At 40.3% G+C, this 2,867-nt stretch overlaps 1 protein-coding gene across 1 annotated transcript; it reads right to left on the bottom strand.

The window, feature by feature from the left end:
- Positions 1-463: 463 nt before the first annotated feature.
- LOC139881602 (BAG family molecular chaperone regulator 7) lies at positions 464-2,358 on the bottom strand. The gene is made up of 3 exons (XM_071866047.1): positions 1,681-2,358; positions 915-1,205; positions 464-676 (listed from the first exon to the last, which is right to left on the bottom strand). The coding sequence occupies exons 1-3, from the start codon at positions 2,356-2,358 to the stop codon at positions 464-466; spliced, it is 1,182 nt and encodes a 393-aa protein (XP_071722148.1).
- Between the last annotated feature and the right edge of the window lie 509 nt (positions 2,359-2,867).

The raw sequence follows: 2,867 nt of genomic DNA, 5'->3' as shown, positions 1-2,867 counted from the left end.
CCATCTATCTCGATCCTAATTTCGTTGGCCCATTTATCAGCATGAACAATCCTTCACGAGGAATTATAACTAGGGAGGACTTTGACCGGACGTTTTCTTCTTCAAGATCGATCAGATACATCCACAGTCGATTAAAGAGGTTCCAATTCGGCATGTGTTTGGCGGCTAATCATTTTGACACGAATGGTTTAAATTTTTCTTCTCGACGGTCAATTTGCCAGCTAAACAAATGTTAAAAAGCTCTTGTTACAAATCGTAGTTAATCATTCATAAAACAGAAACAAATAAAGGCACTACAATCTTATTATTACAGATACAAGCAGAGCTATCCGAAATAACTCGAATACATAATAAGCATACTAGAAAATTCTCATAGTGCAGAACGTGACTAAGCTCAAATATGATATAGAAAGTCTTAACGATTTTGCATTTCACATTAGCAGTCGACAAGTAAGTTTGAAGTTCAGGCACTGCTCTCTTCTTCGTCTTGAAGCATTTGTACAACCTGAGCTACACCTTCAGCGATCTCCTTCTGAATGGCGCCGTCGGGCATATCGAATGTCCTCCGCCTCATTGAAAGTGATTTCCCAGGTGGCTGTGGATCCACCACATCAAGCATGGCTTCTAGCTCGTTCACCATCGACTTCTTGGCAGATCTAACCATTAGATCAACTCCCTAAACAGATTCAAAGTGATCAGACAGCTCGTAGACTTTATAAAAACGAAAAGAAAAAGCTTCGAACTTTGACTAATGAACATGGAAACCCCAGTTTTTAAGCTTTCGAGGTCCAAAATAGACATAATCCAAATGATTAAAGTACAATAATTTAAGGTGTAATCGTAAACTATATAAGTTTAATCTTCCTAATTTCATAAATGGGATATAGTAATGGAGTTTCATGGAAACAATTTACCTCAATGGCATCAACGGTGAGAAGCAGGACAATGACTTTCTCCGAGAATTTCTGACGCTCTTCCGCATCACGAGAAATGTGACGACGATACGAGAAGTTGTTGAAAAGTGCTCTGAGCTCCTTAAGCTTCGCTTTGGCAATTGCCAGCTCCCTAAGAGCACGAAGAGCCTTTGATCTGCGAATCAGGTATGCTCTGAATGTCACCTGGATCATCAATGCTGCATCTTCGGGAGATAGTTCCTTGTTCTTACCCCTGATATTTCTAATAGCTCCAGCTCTTTTCGCAAAAGCCTTTCCTCAAAAGACATAAGAATAACATATCTCAGTAACATCATAATGAATCAGCAAATCACCAACAAATAATTGCAGTAAAAGTAATAAATCAGAGTAAGATCTAAGGGAGTTTCGTTCTAGATTACAGGCATATCATGCGTATTTACAAAGTTTCAGTTATGGCAACAACAAAGCATCACATGACTTGTTGGTAGTACAGTTAACAGGTACCATTAATCTCATTGGTGGTTGGCATCAGATCCATATAATCATATTAACCACACAAGGCAGAAGACCAATAGCAATTCAATGATTATCAGAATGTTCAATCATAATCTTCTCGTAAGAAAAGAATGTTACAAAACCATATCTTGTCGTCACAATCAAAGACCCAGTCAAAGCAGCAATCAATCATAGTAGACCCACACCATCACCGCAAAATTAATTACTTGATTAAGAAGATACAAAAATCAACAATTCGCCTTTAAATTACCTGTCGTAGAACAAGAATGCCATGATCGTCAGATGATTCTTCGATCTCCACCACACGCGTCGCACATTCTTTCTTCTCAGCCTTGTGTTTTTCTTTCTTCTCAGATTTTTTGCACTTACCTGCATCACCAGATGAAGTTTCGAACTTGTATTTACGTTCGACCCCATTGTGATCTTTGATCTCAGCCGTCCATTTGTATTTCCTTTCTGGTAAAGCCGCCTTCTTCTTCTCCACCTCTTTCTTCTTCTCTGCTCCCTTGATCTCCGCAATCCACTCGTACTTTCTCTCAACAGGTCCCTTGATCTCCGCCGTCAATGTATACTTCCGGTCAGCAACGCTGGCGGCCTTCTTCTTCTTAGCCAACTTGTCAAAACTCAACTCGAGAGCAGCGACTCGGTCGCACAAGCTCTGTAAAGCCAAATCAGCTTTCCCTAGCTGGACTACCCTCTTGTAAGAGTAAACCGACGGCGATTTCTCGGTCTGGATCAGATCTGTGATGGTATCAAAAGGACTAAAAGGGCTAGGGTTTAGAAGATCAATGGCAGAGCTGAACTCCCTAAGGTCATCTTCAACAAATGAGGGAAAGGCAAATGGTTTTGGAGCTAAAATGGAAGTTTCTCGCAAACAGATTGGTGAGAAATATGACTCGTAGAGCTCGATTCTCTTGGACAGACTCATGATTACGACAACTGAGTCGACTCGGCAGCCAAAACTGCACACAACTGAGTTAATGTTAACGGAAGTGAACGAGTTGAGAATTTGGCTATTGGTTGTTGATCATTATTATCGTCAAGGTCGTCACTATCCTGCATAAATTATTGAAAAGGAAAACTAGACGACAAATGTTTGAAAGGAACGAGGTCAAAAAGTGGCTGCGCTTAAGGGGTAAAATTGTAAAATCCTTATGTAAAACCATTTTTTTTTGAAAGCCATTTGAGATGACATGACGTGTTGTATCCTAGATAAGGTTCGCCGTGTGAGAATGGACGAAAATAGCCTGGTACGTGTGAGGAATAGGCGCTAGTGCGATTACACTACTAGAGTGCAGAAATAGCAAGTTTTTGTACTGGAATCTGTTCAAAAATAATTCGGTGCAAATAGTGAAAGCACGTGACTGACTGACATCATCTGATTAGGTCCCACGTGAATAATGTCAACATGTTTGAAATGGGCTTCTTATGGGCTTT

The sequence above is a fragment of the Rutidosis leptorrhynchoides genome, unplaced genomic scaffold, assembly GCF_046630445.1.
Source record: "Rutidosis leptorrhynchoides isolate AG116_Rl617_1_P2 unplaced genomic scaffold, CSIRO_AGI_Rlap_v1 contig175, whole genome shotgun sequence".
Lineage (NCBI taxonomy): Eukaryota > Viridiplantae > Streptophyta > Magnoliopsida > Asterales > Asteraceae > Rutidosis > Rutidosis leptorrhynchoides.
Note: the sequence above shows the minus strand (reverse complement) of the source record. Positions and strands in the feature narration are given on the sequence as shown.

What these genes read in the sequence shown, in the direction of transcription:
- LOC139881602 (XM_071866047.1), bottom strand. Translation starts at nt 2,358, where the DNA reads ATGAGTCTGTCCAAGAGAATCGAGCTCTACGAGTCATATTTCTCACCA. An exon ending in GCATTCTTGTTCTACGACAG is followed by an intron (nt 1,206 to 1,680) that starts GTAATTTAAAGG and finishes TTTTGAGGAAAG; the next exon opens with GCTTTTGCGAAAAGAGCTGG. An exon ending in TCACCGTTGATGCCATTGAG is followed by an intron (nt 677 to 914) that starts GTAAATTGTTTC and finishes GAATCTGTTTAG; the next exon opens with GGAGTTGATCTAATGGTTAG.